The 17,536-nt window shown below is 42.1% G+C and overlaps 1 protein-coding gene across 9 annotated transcripts in view; it reads right to left on the bottom strand.

Annotated features, from left to right (window-relative positions):
* Positions 1–17,536, bottom strand: part of LOC135242659 (transcription factor Maf-like) — a 279,764-nt gene that overhangs the window by 103,274 nt on the left and 158,954 nt on the right. For 7 of the 9 annotated variants that reach the window (XR_010326410.1, XR_010326413.1, XR_010326412.1 and 4 more), the window contains one exon: positions 6,055–6,123. Coding sequence is in view for 4 of the 9 variants with exons in the window: in XM_064313821.1 (XP_064169891.1) it covers positions 6,096–6,123 (28 nt within the window). In the remaining 5 variants the exon portion in view is untranslated. Of the gene's footprint in view, positions 1–4,624; positions 5,553–6,054; positions 6,124–17,536 lie in introns of those variants that run through there. The other 2 variants (XR_010326411.1, XM_064313819.1) reach the window with 2 other exon arrangements.

Genomic DNA, 17,536 nt, shown 5'->3' with positions numbered 1-17,536 from the left:
CTGCTAATCAGCAAAGCCCATTTAATTATACAACTCTGCATGTTTGAAAGAGAAAATGGAGAAAATGAAAAGAATACCTAAGGACACTTGCCACTTCTTACAGTATAATGCATAGCCTGCTCTACATTAAAGACAAATCGCAATGCATTTTTAAAAGACAAAAATAAATGTGTACAATAGCGCGCTGGACATAGCTAAGTTACCGAGCAGCATTTTATTTACACATGCTAAAACAGCCCTGGGCAGGAGGAATGGCAGACGCATTTCAGTTTTACATATTTATTAAGGGTATAAATCAGTTTGTACTCGTATGCGTTCAAATATGTCGTGGTGGGGTAGCTGGGGGGGGTGGGGGGAGGTGCCGTTTGTGAATAAGCGTGAAGTTTGATGTGGTCGATCAACGCGGTCATTCTCACACTGTTGACATTTGCAAACGGCTTTAGCGACGCGAGAGCTAAACCCGGAGTCTCGCGCTAGCGCTTCGGTTCCCGACGCGTCCCGTCGCGGAGCGTGTAAGCGACACCAGCTCACGGGAGGGAGCGACAGAAAGTGCTCCTAATGAACCAGCGCGGCCTCCGCACGTGTTCAGGCACGCCGACAACAAAGCGCTCAGACCCCAGAGATTCACGAGTCGCTTCCTGCCTCAATCCCACGCTTTTCCACACCGGGAAAAAAAAAAGGTTAATGCCGAAATTTCTGCAACATAAAAATAATTAGTAAAGTGGAATGACTGGTTCTCTAAGCTCATATGCCAACGGCTGAATCAAAACCTCCTTGAGGACTAAATTCAAACCTAATTTCAAAAGCTCATTATTTTCCAATGCCTATGAGAAGGAACAAAAAGCCCCACTGCTCAACACCCCCTCCCCCCAACCCACAGCCCCCCAACCACCCCCACACTGTATTTAAATAATTACATAAACTTTGATGCCATTATTATTGTTCTTCTGGCATTTCCTGTGAGTGCTGCGCTACACTGAGGAAGGAAGATTTATGATCTTTTAATCCTTGCGTTCTGCATTAAGTGACCAGCACTGGTGTACTTGTGGGCCTTTGCAGCAGGCTCCCTGTGCACCCTTCAAAGCACCCATACTGTTTTTCAGTGGATCTCAACTTTAAAACATCCCACCTGTAAAAAAAATAAAATAAAATTCACACCCGAAATTACAGGCAGGGCACGATATTGGTATGCCAGTATTTCCCAGCACTCAGTCCTATGGCCATCACTCTGTTCCTCTACTCATCCTACACCACGGCGTCTGAATTGCATTGTGGGTGATTATTTGTGGTAAAATGCAGTGCAGGCTGCGCACCTAAATACCGATCGCAGATCAGTATCCATCGTCTACGCAGAAATGATAGGGTTAAAGGTGAAAGGAAGGGCACGCTAATCCTGGATCAGTTGGTGGTACGATAAGTAAACCGAGCACGCTCAGAGGAAGGGGACCGAGCCTGACACGGCACTGCAGAGGCTCCTGTCCAAAGCCACACACGCTGGCAGAAAGGCATGCTGGGGCACTTCAAGCTGATAAGAGTCAATCTAGCTGATCCATTCCCTACTCCGACAGAAAGCCACCGCTTTCCAACAAGAATGTGCCTCAGCACTCCTTGCACAAAAACCGGAAAGCATAAAGTGGGGCGTCTGTACGAAACGTTAATAAAATTGAATCCTTGCACGATTCAAAGAATGAATTTAATTCATTTGTTGCTTCAAACGCATTAATATGTACCCTGACCTGAATGAGGCTTTCATGTGTACATAATGAGCACTTTCACTGGGGTGTCTTTTAGTGGTGTGTGAGAAATTCACATCAAGCCTGACAGGAGATCCCGGTTCCTTTAAGAAGTCAGCCGTCATGGCGCTGTTCATTGGCTAAATGAACAGAACACTGCCGGGCACTGCAGCTTCAACCAGGGCAGTGATTTTAATTTATAGAGATGACATCCTCTCCGCTCATAGATATCTATATTTCTAACCTTAAAGCAAGATCCGAGAATCTTCAGTCCCCCAGTGCTAAATATATCTCACTTGGGCCTGTCTCCGGTTTCTCGCTTCCAAGAGGCAGAAGGAAAAGCAAGGAGCAGAGAGCAAGTGTCCATGTTCACCTGGCGGAAAAACAAGAAGGAAGTCTGCTCCGGGTGGAAATAAATCACGTTGACCTCTTGACCCCGGATCAGGGTCATGTTCCCTTCCCCGTTAGTTTTCCTTCGCAATGACAGGTCAATCTAAGCCCGGCTCTTAGGCACACATCTGTGGGACAAAAGTTGAATTCCGAAAATAGAATGCGCTCTACGGTTGAATGCCGACTGTAAGTTATCCGGCGAATCATATGGGGGTTCAGAAAGGCCAAAAGGGAAGAACTGGGGGAGAGAGCAAGAGATCGGCGCTTCATGAGACTTGGGATAACACCGCTCTGTCGCAGCGAACACCTAGCGGCCCAACACGCACCTCACACACGCCCGCAGTTTTTTTCTGCGTTTTTTCTAAGTGTTTCCTTAACCTCGGCACGCTGGACCTTTCCGGTCCTTTCCAGGAGGGACGCAGCGGGTCGAACGCACGCGAGCGGCGGTCGGCAGAACTGCGTTTCCGCGGGTGGAGCGGGCTGACGAGGCGGCGCTACGTCAGGACGCGCCATTTCGTACGCCCCAGCTCTGCTTCTGTTACCTCTCATTGACCAGAGCCTTTAAATAAAATCAAGCCTTCGATCCTAAAGGGAAAAAAGGTCACTGCTTGTTTCCAGTTTCACAGCCTCTCTGTCTGTGCCGATAGCCAGGATCCCCACCCCCCGCCCCCACTTTGCTCACTCCGGCCCGCCTGTCAGTCATGCATAAGAGCGAAATCAGACGTCCGTCCCAGCAGAAATGGGAGACGAAATTTAGGAACGAAAGGTCCAGGGCCAGCAGGGACCACACAAGGCGAGTTCGGGACGCTCCCCCCTGCAAGGGCATCCGTGCGCACCTGGGAGATTCACATTTTCCCTACTAGTCACCTCTGCGGGTTACTGGGCGATGTGCTAGGACTGTGCATCACCAGCAGACCATCTCCCATGCATGCATTTGTACAAAATAAACACCATTTATAACTAGTAACAAAACTGAAGGCACACCCTCACAACGGAATTTCATGAATCATGTCCTATTAGAAACTGCTTGTGGGGATCGAGTCCTAGCGCTCTTTCATTGCTCTTTCTGAAATTACATGGCCTACTGAAATTCCTCTTTTCCTCTGTTACTGTATATTATATTTAATTTTATTTATATTCAGTGTTTTATGCACCATACAAAATGCATCAAATTTATACCAGCAATGACTGACAAAAACAACAGAACTTAAAACACTTAATCTGTAGATGATTTGTCCTTGCCACCTCTAAAAGGTCTCCGTGCACTAAAATGTGACAGAACTTTAGCCTGTAACTTATCATACACACTACTTAAAGACAATTTGGAAATAACACTAAAAGGTATATCTGTCTAAAGCAAACTAATATCTTAACAGATCCAAGTCTTGTATTCATTATGACATTCTTTCAGGGCTACAATGGCCCGGTTGGGTGTGAAGTAATAGACTGCAGCTGTTCCTGATAGTAATGGGAAAACAGATTACTGTTGCTTTGAAATGATCTGAATTGGAGGGATAAAGTGATTTCCTTTTCTGCGCAGCGGCTGATGTGAAGCAGCTGTGAGCTCCCCGCTCCCAGAATGCCGGGGCGGAGAGGACGCAGGGGCGGCGCTACGGGGGGGCGGAGGGCGCGGCGGGGTCCCCGGGGCGGAGACGCACGCGCCAGGGCGGTGTGACGGGGGTGGAGGGCGCGGCGGGGTCCCCGGGGCGGAGACGCACGCGCCAGGGCGGTGCTACGGGGGGTCGAGGGCGCGCGGAGCACCGGGGTCAGGACGCCGTCGCGCGACACGCCGGACGGCCCTCGCCTGACCCGGCGCCACGGAAAACAAGCGTCCGCAAAGTCGCGGCGCGCCGCTCCTCTGCGCCCGGTACGAAGCGCAGGCCCGCGGCGGCGGGTCCCGCATGACGGAGTCCTCGGCTCAGGAAGAAAGACCCCGAGCCGAAGAGAAGCGGGACGAGAGAGAGGGAGAGAGAGAGAGATGGATTTACCAAGCCGCGACCGCGTGACGGAATGTAAATCACCGAGCGGAACCTTTCCTGACCTACATTATCCCACATAAATAATGGAAACACACCCTGCCCTGAGTGGACTGAAGCAGTGCCCGCTGTACCCGCACACAGAGACATTGATCCTTTCAAACGGTCTGCTGTGTCCATCTGCCCCGTCCAATCCGCACGCAGGCGGGCACGACAGAACCATCGACGTCAAAGGAACTAATAAAAAAAACTTAAAGCCATTACTCCTCATGAAGGAAATTCATTTAGTCTTTTGCGTCTCTTCAGAATAATTTTAAATAAGGCACTTAGCAGGACTGTATATCAGCGCAGTTCCCCAAACCACAATGGAGGTCGCAGCTCAGCACGTTCCCAGCACTATGTACAGCAGTTATTACCCATTACAAACGGATGCTTTACAGTAAACCTGAACAAATCCATGGACAATGCTGAGGACCTGCTGCCTCTGACATCGTTGAATTACTACCGGCGGACCCTACATGCACTCCGTGCCCTCTGTAGAGGCATTGCATCATTATACGTCTCATTAAAGCTTCTTTTTTAAGCATGGAGGAGTACTCTGAGGGGGTGAAACGTCTTTCACTGGGTATATCTCCAAATCTTGCATTTGCATATGGCGCATTTTAACAAAATTCACAGAAATAAGAAAAATGATGAAGTGAAACTTCCCACACTGATTGAGACAGCATTTTACTTACGTGAAGAAAACATCATCAGGGTGAACAGGAAATAAAAGCAGTATTTATACACATAGCCCAACACAGTGAATTTTTTGCATATATTCCTAATGTAAAGTGAAAAAAGACTGTTGGCATGGTTGTTGTACCAGACACGATGTGAGGGATGAAAACATACAGGTAGAAAAAAGGGGCCAAAGATGTCTTTACATTTTTTTTTTACTTGTGCTTATCAGTAATGTAAAATTCTCATTGGGGTAGGGCGTGGGAACCAAAAGAAGAAGACATACACGCTTTCTTTCTAAGGTAAAGAAGAAGGTACAATAAGAAGCACAATTAGTGGGCGTGCTGTAGGCACGCTTGCTTCCGAGGCAAACGCTGAGTGAGATAATGTTCAAAGGAAGGGACTCGAGTTGCGGCGGCAGCGTAGCCTAACACTTTCTCCACCCAACATTTTCCTCTGCCATCAGCTTAACCGAGACGTTTGCATCGGCGCTACATCCGTGGAAAAAGATTCGCTTTAAGATGCCCTCGCTGTGTTTCCACTTGGCCACAGAGAAAACTGGTTAAGTATCTCACCATAAAAAAAGCCTGATGTTCCATTGCGGGGATCCAAAAGTTTAGCAGCGTGAAATCCACAAGTAAGCATTTACCTTGCGTTCTAGACAACATGATCAACAGTCCTACATTTCTGTGACAAATAAAAGTCGTACATCGTATACCATCCTTAGTGTATTCTAAAAAAGAAAAAAAAAGTAGCATGGAGCTTAAAATAATTAAACATATTTTGTAAATTCAACAGAAAAATAACAGTTCATTCAGTGATATGATTAAAATGCAATATGTTGTGGTCACAGTGTATCAAAGAGAAAAGTTGAAGGTGTTCAGAAATATAACAAATTGAATTTTAAATGTAGGACTTACTGTTGTACAGTGTTAATAGTAGTAGCAGTAATAATAATAATAATAATAATAATAATAATAATAATAATAATAATAATAGTGGGGCTTATATGAATTATGTGCAAATTATAATAATTGATGAAAGTATTATTACCTTCAAAGGTTTAAGCAATAAATATATTCCAAGTGCTCTATAATGTCCATCAAATAGGTCAAGCAATAATGTGTCCACCCCGAAAAATCACTTCCCCCTCAGAGTGATGCAATTATGAGCCCAAAGGCTGAATATAATGCAATCAGTGGTTTTTAATGTGCTGAGAAAAAAGGTGCATTTACCTCAGACTTCAAGGCCAAGGGCACGGGGTCATATTTCGCTATCACAGATGTAGAAATTTTCTGGACGACCTGACATGGTAGATAATAAAGGGCATAATGAAAACATACACAGACAGGCACCATGCACAGCCATATTCAGCAATTATTAGTCAAGGAAAATGTGAACAGGGCTATATTCAATGGCAACTGGCAGAATACACATTTTGCTTGCAATAGTCAAGATTCCACAAAACTTGTGGAAAAAACAAAAAAACGTATTAATCAAAATATATAATGCAACAATAAAATTGAATTGATACAAACCTGGATATTTTTTCATTACATAAACAAACAAAATACCTGAATGAAAATGAATGTTAAAACATAATAATAATAATAATAATAATAATAATAAATAATAATAATAATAAAGAGGTTTAGTGGCATTAGTCAGATAAATGTTCCTGCATAAATCATTTATTTCTTCATACCAACACAAACACAAACAGCACGCATGAATGAGATGCTGTTACTGGATGGATGATATGCACTCAGGACAGACGAGTTGTTTTCAGACTGCAGGGAGGGATACTCTACATCCTTGTGCATTTTTGTTCCTCTTTGATTCCTTGAGCAAGCCTGTGCCAAAAGGCCCTGAAGATGACCTTCCTTGTACTACAACGTTGTTCTTCAGTGGAACTAAATAAAACAGTCAGATATTTTGCACTTTTCAAAACTGCTAAAAATATATTTTTAAAAGTCTGCATGGGTCACATTTTATCACCTGTCTCTTTTAGACATACTCTAATATTTCCATCGTATTGTGTTATGTTGCCTAATTTCACTTCGGGGATTATTAAAAAAAATATCTACTTTGCCTATACATATTTCATCTTAACAAAAACACCACTGGCTCTGGCAGTGCACTGCATTTCACTGTAAATGTAACCAACTTCACATCTTCAAAAAAAAAAAAAAAACTATCAAAGCTAGATAAAAGTTATTATATCGAGTTCCAGGTGAGGAAGTTACTGGATAAGGAAAGGCTGGAAGTGATTTTTTTTTTTTTACTTGCTTTAATACTTTATATCTTATTAATATGTATTTTGGCAAAAAGAGGAATCTGCATATAACATTTGCATTCACCCTTTTTTTTGGATAGGAGAGAAATAATGCTGATTAGAAGCGGGTACAGGAATTCGTGCCCCAGCCGCCGGAATGAGTGCATTGTCCCATTTGAGCAGGGCCGGGTGAGGGAGGGGATTATTAATATGCCTGTGCAGAGCTGGTTCCTCCGGTGGAGGCTTGCATTACCATATCGCTCCTCTCACCTACTGATGGTGTCCTCATGGCAGCGGGGGACTCTGTCTGCATTCTGCTGTCCTTTAATTCTTCACACACACACACGCACACACACACTCCTGTTTTTGTACATCAATCAGGGCGCTGACGTATTAAGTGGGGTATAACTTCCATCCCACGGTCGCACAAACTGCAGCGACGAAATTCCTCTCCTTCCACACGTTTCTACAAGCACTGCAGGAGTCTTCACTCTCAGTCACAAGCGCACACACACGTACGCACACGCACACTCTCACACAAACACACACACGTACGCACATGCACACTCTCACACAAACACACACACAAACACACAGGCACACTCTCACACAAACACACACACAAACACACAAGCACACTCGCACACAAACACACAGGCACACGAACACACGAACACACACACAAACACACAGGCACACTCTCACACAAACACACACACAAACACACAGACACACTCTCACACAAACACACAGGCACACGAACACATGAACACACACACAAACACACAGGCACACTCGCACACAAACACACACACAAACACAGAGGCACACTCTCACACAAACACACACACAAACACACAGGCACACTCTCACACAAACACACACACAAACACACAGGCACACTCGTACACAAACACACACACAAACACACAGGCACACTCGTACACAAACACACAGGCACACGAACACACACACAAACATGCACACGCACACACAAACACGCACACATGCACACACACACGCGCACAGGTACACATGCACGCATCCACATACACAGGTATCCGCACCCACATGCACATGCCAACGTGCACGCCGACACAGGCACACACACACACACACATACACACGTATACACATACCCACATGCATACACACACACACACACACATGCACAAGAATGCAGAGATTCATTCAGTTCCAGCCCTGGTACACAAACGGAAATTATAGTCACAGACACACATTCCAAGCACCCATACACACACTTTCATAGATTCAATTTGCACCCACAGAGCCAAAAATGATACACATATCACAAACTCCCACACTGCACACAAGCATGAAACCTTGAGTTTCATCAAAAACCAATTCATAAACAATGAAATACATAAATGCGCACGTACATCTACTGTTAGCAAAAGCAAGCTGATCTCACACATTGAATAAATATAAATCTGTTCTGATATCCATATATGCAGGCCACAATATTACTGATGCAGGGAAGTAAAATGAAAAGTACATTACAAAACAGCACATTCTTTACAATATCCTCCTAAGACTGAGAAATTCATTTTTGCCCTCTGTAGGGTACATGAGTCTTTGCTCTTAATGTCAAGTATCATATATTCTACTTTGCTGAGCCTTGCATTACAAGGGGAATTCAATAAGAAATTTTAAAAAATAATTTTCAAAAATACATGACCTCTATAGAGACAAACATGCTTCAACATGTCGTCATCACTTGTATTACGTCAAAAAATCTTCTGGCAAGGCTCAGAAGGACAGTAGCTAAGTCCTGAACAAACAGTTAGTGCTACTCGCTTTACCATGTTTTACCAGCCAAAAATAAGACATCACGTCATTGGCTATATTTTACTTCAAATATCTATGCCTTTATTAATCATGAATGCAGTATTACTTATTAACAGTATTACCAAATATTAACTGATGTCATGAGTATGAACTAACTATGTAATAAGAATACATTTTGGTCTTTGGTTAACTCTAAATGTCACTGTAAAACCTTAAGAACAACAAATCCAAGTGCACGAGATGTATGTTAGATGTATATTAACAATATTAGAAATAGCAAATTAATTTGATCTACTTTTGCAGAATTACCTATAGATATATGTTGATTTCAGAAGTCAAGTAAAAGTTCTGCAATGAGAAGAGAAACAGCAACTGCAGGATTAATGATCACTGAAGCCCCTCTCAACAACTCTTCTGGAAATTGAACCAGCAGTAATTCAAGAAGTATCTACAGTGTGGCTTCAGAACACTGTAAAAAGCAGAGCCCTGTTCAATTTCGATTGCTGTGCAAATTAAAAAGTCTTCACCCTACACATCATCTAGAACTGTTTGAGCTAAAACCTGCTGTTTCCCCCATCAGGTCCATCTGTTTTTTTTCTTCCATTTGCACAATGTATGCCTCATTTTTTATTTCTTTGTTTTTTTAAAGGGGGAAAAAAATTCTCAAAGTTTCACTGCTTTTGATTGCTTTTTGAAAAACATCTTGACATTGATGTTTTCAGAAGTTACACAGGAGCTGGTTAAAACCAGAATGGCTTACGTTAGAAAGTTCAGCTGGTCCATAGCCTGGGACTGCTCGATGTGTGTAGGAAGCGGGAAAAAAAAAAACAGGCATCTAAAATCCCTGGATCCTTTTTTTTAACCAACAATGTGTGCAATTCATCAGGCCCTTAATCAGATTTAGCATGAGAAAAAACGGACTCTGACCTGTTCAGCAAAGATTTTTTGCACAAGTTAAATACGTTTAAAAACATGAAAAATTCCTGAGATGTAAAACAGCGAGGTGGGCACAGAATTCCCGAAAGCAGAGAACCCCTACAGTAGAGGGGCGCAGGACTTCAGCACTAAGGATGTGATCAAATAACTACATGATCACATCCCTCCGGAACCCAGCCTGAACATTCAATGCAACACGAACGCACGCAGTGAGACAATAACGCGGCTGTCCTGTAATGTTATTTTTCAGCGCGTCGTCCAAAGAGTGCACCACAGCGGGCTGGTGTACGCTATGTCAGTAAAGTTCAGGCGCGCTGGATTTGATGGGGGCTGTCAGTTCGTCGCCCTGTCCGCCCACGTTTCTGCAACATTAAGTCGTGAAATTGCCCTTCCGTTGAGGTCAACAGAAAGTGTGAGCCCTTATCAGACCATAAGTAGGACAACAGAGAGAGGCGCGGCTACTTTCCTGTCTTCTTGAAAGGTAGAGCGAGCAGGAAACAGAGGAACGGGGGGAGGGGTGGAGGGGCGGAGAGGAGGAAGATGGAAAGGTCACCTCAGTGAAACCGCGCTTGCGATTCGAGAGATTTTAATCACTGCCCTGTGTCGCTTTTCTGAGCATCCAGAAAACGAGGGGCCTTTTAACTCCCAAAATGGAGCACACAAAAACTGTGCCAAAACGCAGAAGTGACTTTTGTAATATGCAAAATTATTAACAAAGCAAGCGGCCCAGTGTTAAGCAAAACCTAGATTAACTAAATGTTTATGACCTCATTCAACATTAAGATGATCAGTTGAAAGTGATTTTATATCTCTTATTTCAGAAACTTGAAAACCTACAATATTAACTATGATGATAGATGAGGAGTTATGATGCTATTATTATTAGTATTATTATTATTATAAGAAATTATATAATAATAGCATATAAGAAAAAAATAAAAATAAATAAATAATAATAATAATAGTAATGACAAATACATGATAGGATAAAGACAAAAAAAATCACATGTATACACTATACACAGTGTCCTGTGCTGTACCAAGATATCCCACAGAGCTCCAGTCTGACTTCAGCATAAAGACGCACCCTGCCCTAGACCAGGAGAGCTCTCAGCATCCCCCTGTACTACACAGACAGGGAGCGGAGTGTCACCGAGAGGTCAGGGCCCCTTCCTTGAACAAGAAAAAAAAAAAAGGGCTTTGGAAGTCCTGTAGGTCACCTTGCCTGGTTGAGAGATCAATGTCTGTTTGGCAGCCGGAGAGTGGCGGGCAGGAGAGGGCGGATCTGCGTGTCTGGAGGAGGGAGGAGGGCACATCGGCTCCCTGGCTTCATTGGGATGCATCGAGCTCGGCTCAGGCTCAACTCCAGCCTGCCTCGGCCCTGCCCCTGCGAGCTTTCCTCCCTTCCTTCAACAGACACTTTCCTTCATAAAAAAAAAATTTAAAAAATGAGCGCAGACTGTTCGGGGGAAATTCTGCGCATGACATTTAATACTTTTAATAGGGCTTTGGCTTTAACGCACGTTTCCCGATTCCAACGTCCATCCATCCACCGCCCTTCAGCTGTGCCGAAGCCATTCTGGATTCGGTTTAATTCGGCAGCGAGTCGCCGTGGTGCCAACGCGAATCTCGCGGCGCGATAAAGAACACGTCTCCCTAGCTGTGGCAGAACACGGTTCTGTCTCTGTCCGGTGTCTGAAATCAGGAGATTTCACCTTTCCTGCGCTGCAGTCACGTCCAAACAAGCAGCTGCATATTTCCTTTTTTTAATGAAGCGTGCCAGAAAAAAAAAAGAAAAAAGAAAGAAAAAGAAATACGCGCTCATAAAGCTGACATTTCGCTTTGCATCCGGTCCCATTAGAATATTGAGATTTGGGAAAACGTGAATTTCGGGGGGGGCATGGGAGCGTTCCCGTCCCGGCGGCAGCCAGGGAACCAGCTTGACCCTCCCATGAGGGGGTCAGATGAATTACTGCAGCACGGCGACCCCTTCACACAAAACAAAGAAGTGGATATTCTCTCGGCTGGCCACACTGTGTGACTCTGCACAATCAAGTCGACTCCACCTTGACTGTGAACCCGCATTTATTTAAATCTTTTGCAACGGAAATCATAATAAATACGAATTACGGTGCGCTGTGAAAATGTACTGCAGAGATGCACAGACCCAACGCGCACCACGGGTACGCAGCCCCTTACAAAGGGAGGATTCAGAAACGAGAGAGGCGACCGGTCTTTAAAGCGGAGAGGAAATCTACATGACTGTAGAAATGCTGTATCCACCCATCAGCCGGAGGGAGGAAAAAAAGTTAAATTATGCGGTTTTCAAATAAATGCCACATAACTCAGCTTTACTGAGTGCTGGACAACTCCAGAGAAACAGCTGTCAAGCTCAGAGATGACAGACGAACTACAGCGGGACATAAATGCACCCGAGTTAAATCATTTTAGATGTAAATGTTTATCAGAAAGACGCAGACTCCGTGGCAGCAAATGCAACAGAAATTAATCTATAGATGTTTAACTCCGTTTCTATGCACTGAACCCTCCACCTGACTTTTAATGTATGAATTAGCATCCATGTACCATGGAAGCCTGTGCAAGTTTAAATTTATTTTAAGAGTACCTCATTTTAAAAAAATAAATACAGTATAGTGAAAACCACATTTTAAATTTGTATGAAGAAAAACATATGAACAGCATTTCACCGTGAAGATAAACACTGAATTTGTCTCATGTTAAAGATTACAAAAGATTATAAAAGGTCTTGCACTCTGCGTACGCTGTATACAGTACTGAAAGCTTTCTGCCATAGAACGACCCAGACAGACAGTTCTGAATGCACTTCATTTACTGCGTCTTTACATTCAGTACACACTCAGGTATATAAAATTACTGTTCAGCATATTGTAGTCATTATCAGAATATGCATGAAGCAAGCAGCGCTCAAGGACAATGTTACGAGGCTAAAGCGGACTTATGAATACAGGCTGGAAGCACAGTTCAACTTTCTCCTCCGCAAAGAGAAAAAAACATATTTCCTAATAAAATAAGTGCACCATAATTGTTCCGCAATTGTAATTTATCCCTCAAGGAAAAACTTTTTTTTTTTTTCCTCCACTCATATTTAACATGAGTCATTCTGTTCTCTCGCGTGGCCTTCACGATTCCAGCCAGACACTGCATACTGCAGGAAGTGTAAAACAATGGGATAGTATCTCTGCTGAAGCTAAGCTACAGTAGCTCTACACTCCCAGGCAAGCTTAGGGGGTCTACAGCCCAGGCCCCGCATCCTTCAGCATGACATCCTCTCTATGTGATATTAAACTAAATGAGGCTCATTCACTAAAATGTAAAAAAAGAGTGTATGAATTGTGCATGTTTTGCAGCCGTAGGGAGGTGATTGTGTTTTGGCAGAGAGAAAGCGTGTCGCACGCTCACCATTCGCATCCTGTCTGACCTTCTATTCCCACCACACTCGGTCTCAGCTCAGACTCGACACACCTTCTGCGACGCTCGTTTTGCCATTTTGCAAGAGGAGAAAGCTACAGCACACTACAACTTTCACTTCCTAGTGTCAGAACCTCCCACTACATTTTAAAGACATTATGCAGTTAAATATGTTGATAATTAAAATGTCAATAAGTATGAACTCAGACATGATTTCCTGTTGTTGACCTCAAAGACTGATATTTTGACAAGGGAGGGTCTGTATTACTGCCATTAAACCTATCGTTAACCCCACCAAATGAATAGCGCTCAGATCGGGGGTTACAGTATTCCTGAATCGTAACAGCAAATAGAAATATGTCGCACGGGAACAGTTGTTATTAAGCTCCAATCCTTGAAAAGACTTAAATAATGACACTGGCCAGTTTATTCCTCTGAGAAATAAGCTTGTAGAGGGAATTGCAGGTGTATTTTCACTCAGTTGGTAATTCCTTCTTGGCAACCAGACTGTGGGCTTTAGGTGCAAACTACAAATCTGAAATGGACAGACAGTGAAAAAAAATATATAAATATTTTTTTTTCTTTCTTTTTTGGCATCACCACATGATTTGCATTGATACCCCCCCCCCCCTTTTTTGTTTTCCACAGGAAATGAATGTGGCGGCGCCACTGCTCAGCAGTCTGGGCCTCCTGTGATGGGGATTACTCTAATGAATTTGTGACAGCCACCACACTCCTTATTGACTTCCCCGTTTCCATGATCACCTCTCCTTCCCCGGCCCCCTCCGCCCTCCGCGGGGCTGAAATTCCTCTACAGGGGCTTAGCGCGACCCAAACGTGTTCTCGCACCTCTTAACGACACGCTGCTCTCAGAAGCACGCCTGGATCACACCACCATCAACCGATACAGTATATATGCATACAGCAAAATGTTAACTGATGGATATAACATAAATGTTCCAGATCCTATATTTTAGTGCTTAATTTAAAAGCTTACAAATTCAGGTATTAAAAATAATAATAATAATAATAATAATTAAAATAAAATAAAAAAACGATTAGCCAAATCACGTATCTCACACCAGAAGCGTAACATCAGCAGCCGTGTACAAGTAAAATAATATTTCAGCCATTAGTGAGTGAGTTTATTCACCAATCATGAATTTTAAGTTCATTATCATGCCGAGGTTAAAAGCGAGTATTTTCTACAAGGAGAACAAGAATGCTAAGCGAACACCATCAGCCATGCCATTCCAGCCCTGATTGGTTGATGACAGGACAAAAGCCAAAGGTATCCTATTCTGACAGGGCCACAGAATGCACACTGACCAAAGAAATGCAACAGATTTGTACGTACTGTGGCAGGAACTTCATGTAGCGACTCATGACGGAGATATATACAGTATCAGGACACGCGCTCAAATTTGCATGGTGCTTCTGACCAACAGAATTACAAAGATTATTTATGCTGCAGCAAAACCTCATACACTGTAAAGATCATGAACAGGAAACGCACGTGCATAACTATGAACCAGCTCTCCATTTAAAAAAATAATAATTCAGTACAATTTAAAGAGGGGAAAATACCCCAATTCCATCCAAACACGCATGTTATTTGATAATATAGAGAGACTATATCTTCTACATTAACATAAAAACGCTATAAACTGCCGGTTGTGTGCATACTAAGCGATAGTCTTTGCACAGCTGCAGAGTATCGCCAATGATTTATCATTTTTATGTACCAGAAATAGGTCCTTTCTTAGCAATTACTCATAATGAAAATCATTTAATTTTGCAGAAGGTGGACTATTAGTTCAGCTATTTTCCTTTCTCGGAGTAAATTGGTGACAGAAGCAAAGCGAAGTCAGTGGTCATGGGCCTCAAAAACATAGGAAACTGCGGAATATTACAGATGATGATATAAATAAGACAATATATTAATTTTATTTTTTTATTTTATTTGTATATTGATGTTTTTTGCCCTAAATTTGGGGGGTGTGCTGGTGGGGGGACTTGCTTATCAGTCAACAGTAACTTCCAAAATCACTCTAGAACTAAAAATTGTAACCAGTAAGGGCATATACTGAATGCAGACTTATCAAATACTGAATAAGGCCAAACATGCAAAACTCACCTACAAAACACTTAACACTAAAAATATCTGTTTAGTCTTGACATTTTTAGACTTGCTAAACAGCTTAAACTTTATAGGTGCCAGGAAATCATGCGTGAAAGTAAGTGTGCAAATGCACTTTGAGTAGCCAGTGTGATAAACAAAATAAAATACAGAACAATTCAATTTCAGCTGATTAAATTAAATGCACAATTGCACACGTACTCACACACACACACACACACACACACACGCACACATATACTCGCACAAAACATGCACATACAGACATGTACATGAAAAAACATACATCCACATGTGCGTCCTTGTGCACACACACACATATTTGTGCACTCAACAAGAGCACGTACACACTCAAACAAAAGACACAAAATCTCAAGCACATGTATATGCACCGATACACACACATACACAGGCACACATTGCTAACTCTACCTCAGACTCAGTTTGTTAAATGCTGCTTGCAATAGTAAATCATGTGCAGAAATGTGCATTGCTTATACATCGCTTAAATTATACTTAAGATTCCCTGCGCATTCAAGAGTTTTCAAAAAATGAATATGAACATGTTTATAACTATGCATCCAGATTGCACATACATTTGAAGTCTAAATTAGACATTAAATGCATGCTTTTTTTATCTCACGTGTGCAAGGGGTTTTTTTTTTTTAAGTCAACATACCTTGATAAACAACTTTTCCCAGTTTTACCACATAATGGATATCTCCAAAAATATAATATTTCAGGCACTGGCAAGAGCTACACATTACTATTTGAATACATCTCCCTGCTGTACCATATTAAAAAAGAAACGTCTGCTAGAGCAGTGGTCATTTGCATTATCCTAAAGAAACTCTTAACTAGTGTAATCTGCTCAACTGCATGTCTTGTAGATTATGTATATGATTATCAGCAAAAAATCTGCAGTGCACAGAAATGTGCACATTAAAACTGCTACCTGCACAGCCCTGGCATATAATTTCAATGCATGCAATTCAACACTAAACTCATTAGTGAGCTTTAAGTGTTTCCGGTTAAGATTCAACTCCATCACCACAATCTTTTTCAGACAATTATACAAAATGCATTGCTGTACCAATGGCCGCATTCTCTTGTCTGTTTTAAATATTACAAAAAAAAAAAACGAATTACCTTAAGTTTGCTCACATAAATCTGTTTTTTCAGTGTCCATACATACTGATACGATACGTTATACAAATTGATTACTTACCTGATATAAAAAAAAAATAAAAAAAATGTAGGCATGCATGCAAAGATAAAATGTATGCACGAACATTCACGGACACTTTGAATGGGAAGATGGATATTTGAAAGGACAGGTGAAAACAATAAAAGGCGGGCATGGAGTCACCAAGGGGAACAAACATTCAATAAACTCACACTTCATCCATTCACCGATCCGCTAACAAATCTTAAATTTCAATCTTGCACATAGGCCTATACTGTATTTCTACGATGTTGCTCAGAACGCCAGATTATACTTTATAAGGATAAACTTAATTATAAACTCTTAAAATAACTTTTATTTGCATAATTCAGTTATTAAATATTTAGTCGCCTATATCATAGCCTAGTCTTTCATTTTTGGCGAGGACCCGACCCTACTCTAAATTTCCATTTGTTGCAACCCCTATGAAGATATTTTAAACACACTAACGACGACAGTCTAACAATTAACATAGATGCAATCGACACGATCAAGATCTAATTTCCTTAAATTACAGTGACGTTGTCAAAAAAATGGTTTTCAAAATTATCGCATTATTAAAAAAGGGAAATTGCCTAGATTTTTGCACACTAAAGTTTGCACCAACTTTTTATAGGTAAGCGTAATGTTCTTATTTGCAGGCTGATAAATGACATCAAGCCTTAACTTGAAAGACACAAAGATCCACGCATACACAAAGTAGACCTATCCATTATCAAACATGCGAAAACGTAGTCGTTGAATTAATAATTAACCATAATTCGAAGACAGCTGGGAAGATTAATATTGAAAATTGTGCAATATTGGTCAAAAGCCAGACGTCAATAATTAACCTATCAGAAACTGAACTACATTTGAACCGTTGCCGCATTTGTTTATTCA

The sequence above is a fragment of the Anguilla rostrata genome, chromosome 16 (assembly GCF_018555375.3).
Source record: "Anguilla rostrata isolate EN2019 chromosome 16, ASM1855537v3, whole genome shotgun sequence".
Lineage (NCBI taxonomy): Eukaryota > Metazoa > Chordata > Actinopteri > Anguilliformes > Anguillidae > Anguilla > Anguilla rostrata.
The sequence above is the reverse complement of the archived record's forward strand: the minus strand, read 5'-3'. Positions and strand labels throughout refer to the sequence as shown.